Below are 3,111 nucleotides of genomic sequence, written 5' to 3'. Positions count from 1 at the left end.
GTTGCCTTAGACAATAATCTCTACCAAAATTTCGTGAAGATAACTCGTTAAATAAAAAGTTTTTCATACAAGAACTTAATCTAGAACGACTAGTTTGTAGGGCTCATATATGTTATACAGGTCCAATCTGAAAATTTTTATTCGAATATTGTAGCTTTGCCTTAGGCAATAACCTTTTCGAAATTTTGTGAAAATCCTGTCAAGTTTTCCCATACAATGTCTTCAAAAACTGAGTATCTCCAGAAACAAATCCGTAACCAAAATCGCTGTAATAGCAATTACACTTTTTGCATAGAAGATTTCTCCTGGTAATCATCCTTTACAACCTATTACAGATCATGAAGTATATAATATACATTTATTATATATTTTAATAATAATTTACAGTTTGCTGTAATCACTTGATTTGASTAATGTAATTTCTGAAGGTGCAGAGATTGGCAACGACGTAAGCAATCAAATCCAATTTCATCACAAATGCATGATTGATCTCATACCCAGCAGGAAAATTAGTAAAGTGTGAAAAATATTATGCGGTATATAAAAATAAATTGCCGGACGAGCTATTCAAATACGGCGCCGAAGAACTGTCAAGGAGCACGAAGCAGCTTCTTTGTAGAATTTGGTCGGACAAAATCATGCCTGACGATTAGAATTTAAGTGTGCTCTGTCCAAGTCACAAAAAGGGAGACCCCACAATCTGCGTCAACTACGGTGGGATAAGCCTACTCAACATTGCATATAAGGTTATATTGAGTGGACTGTTTGAAAGACTGAACCCCACCGTCCACAAACCGATTGGACCTTATGAGGATCTCTCCGAGCCGTTCGATACCAAACGAGGTTTCAAGACGACTCCCTATCGAGAAAAAAAAAGGTACCATCTTCTATAAGAGTATAAAGCTRCTGGCGTATGCCGATGATATTGATAAAACGAAACGATCCTGTTATCAAACAAACAGTCATCGAACCCGCGAATTGGCTCCCATGACACTGTTGACGGTCATAACTTCGATGTCGAAGATAGTTTCGTCCATCTTGGAACCAGTATTAAMACCAACAACAATGWCAGCCTCGAAATCCAAAGCAAGATTAAACTTAAATGCCAACAGGTGCTACTTCAGACTGAGCAGGCAATTGAGAAATAAAGTCCTCTCTCGACGAACAAAGACAAATGCCTATAAGTCCTCATTCTTCTCATTCTGCAGGGGCATGGACAACATCTGACGAGTCGACGTTATGGGTTTTCAAGAGGAGGGGGTCTTCAGAAAATATATAGTTCCTTGCGAATTGGATGGAACGATAAGCTGTACGAGATATACGACGACTTTAACATAGTTCAGCAAATTAAGAAACAGCGGCTAGGTCATATTGTCTGGATGATAGGGAACGCTCCGTCTCTTTGGACGACTTCAAGTGATAAAAATAATAAAAAAGTGATGGATATGGTGYTTGAAAATCGTGAGGCAAGAATTAGAAGAGAGCTCGACGCAGAGAGAGCGCATTGTCAAGTGTGAGCTGAATTAACAGATACTTGTGGGTATGTACGATTATATTTGCTGATGATAAATCCGCGCGCATAAAATTCTTGATCCACTTAAACGCCTATTTGTCAGTTTAGCCGCCTGCCTGGCTGCCCCGAGCCAACAAAGATAAGAATTGGATAATCACGCTAAGATTTACACAAATTGCAAAGAAGCTACACGAGATTTCAGCGATAGAATTAGTTTCAARAGGCACGAGTGCTCGACTTACTCACTTGTATGAACAGGAGAAGAACTGTTGGCGGCAGCGCGCAGAGACGGAAGACGCACAATTAATAMAAATACGAATTTAAATAATTAGCAACTAAACTTGATGTTATGTGATAATAATACGTTGAATATATATATTTGCGGTTAAACTACGTGTACGACTTGGCGACATTTAAAAGTGGAMYGCACCGTTGACAACGGACTCAGTGYGAAGKTAGACAGTGAAGTGTCGTGTACGATTTGAACTGTGTTTTTTTTWAGTTTATAAACCAATATTACAAAACAAAACAAAAAAATATTACAAAACAATAATATTCAAAAACAAAAATTATTCAAAAATTTCATCGAAAATGTCCGCCGAAGAGGAGCTGCTCAAACTACAACCGCGTAATTTAGAAAATGAGGCATCAGCAGACGCTAAAAAAGTAACGCTAGATGAGTCTACAGCTTTTGCAAAGCCCAAGGAGCAATGGGGCAATGAAATTGAGTTTCTTTTCTCCTGCATTTCATTGTCTGTGGGTTTGGGCAATATTTGGCGTTTCCCCTATATCGCTTTTCAAAATGGCGGCGGCGCTTTTGTCATACCATATCTGATTGTTTTACTCATTATTGGCCGACCAGTGTATTATTTGGARATTATTTTGGGCCAATTTTCGGGACGCGGCTGTATTAAGGCGTTCAGTATGGCGCCTATTATGAAGGGTGAGTTTAAAAGAAAAGCATTCATTTATTAGAAATATAATATATGTGACCTGGTCTACGAAGAGGGAGCTAACATGCGAAAAAAGTTATGACTTTTTGGATTCTATCACGTGAAAAAGCATCTCATCTTCCATCCGAATCAACTAAAAAGTGAAAATTGGTTTTTTGACACCTAAGCCCCCTTWCCRTAGACCAGGTCACATATTARTATATARAARTGCTGTTTAARATTTCGTCAATATTGAGTAAGGGAACTTTGCGAAATATTTTAAACAAGTAAAAAAGATAATAAAGTAAAAAATTATTACAGATAAACATAATCTGTTTATAAAGATACGAAATTGGATTACAAAGTAATTTAATGCTCACTACTAAAGGGTGTTTTTTAAGACATGTGATTTTCAAGAAGAAATAAAACGCATATAAATTAATGTTATGGTCAAGAATTTAGCTTTATTACAAAAAGAAGGGTTTGTGATCAAATTGAAAGGTGAATTTTGTTCATTTCATCTCCTTCAAAGTAATCCCCTCCTGCTGCAATACACCTATGCCAACGAACTTCCCAGTTATCGTAGCACTTGAGTTAAAAGTCATGCAGCGACTTCGCGGCAAAGTGGCTGTCAGCTGGCACTATATAAGTAAAGCAGGCACCGTG

General features: G+C 37.5%; 1 protein-coding gene across 2 annotated transcripts in view; it reads left to right on the top strand.

The window, feature by feature from the left end:
• Positions 1–2,050: 2,050 nt before the first annotated feature.
• The window catches only part of LOC108970004 (sodium-dependent nutrient amino acid transporter 1-like), a gene marked incomplete at its 5' end in the record, with an annotated part of 7,271 nt that continues 6,210 nt past the window's right edge, over positions 2,051–3,111 (top strand). For both annotated transcript variants that reach the window (XM_018935078.1, XM_018935079.1), the window contains 1 exon segment: positions 2,051–2,456. In XM_018935078.1, coding sequence (XP_018790623.1) covers positions 2,105–2,456 — 352 coding nt within the window.

The sequence above is a fragment of the Bactrocera latifrons genome, unplaced genomic scaffold, assembly GCF_001853355.1.
Source record: "Bactrocera latifrons isolate USDA-ARS-PBARC rearing strain unplaced genomic scaffold, ASM185335v1 scaffold_275, whole genome shotgun sequence".
Taxonomy (NCBI): domain Eukaryota; kingdom Metazoa; phylum Arthropoda; class Insecta; order Diptera; family Tephritidae; genus Bactrocera; species Bactrocera latifrons.
This window is presented reverse-complemented; position numbering and strand designations above follow the sequence as displayed.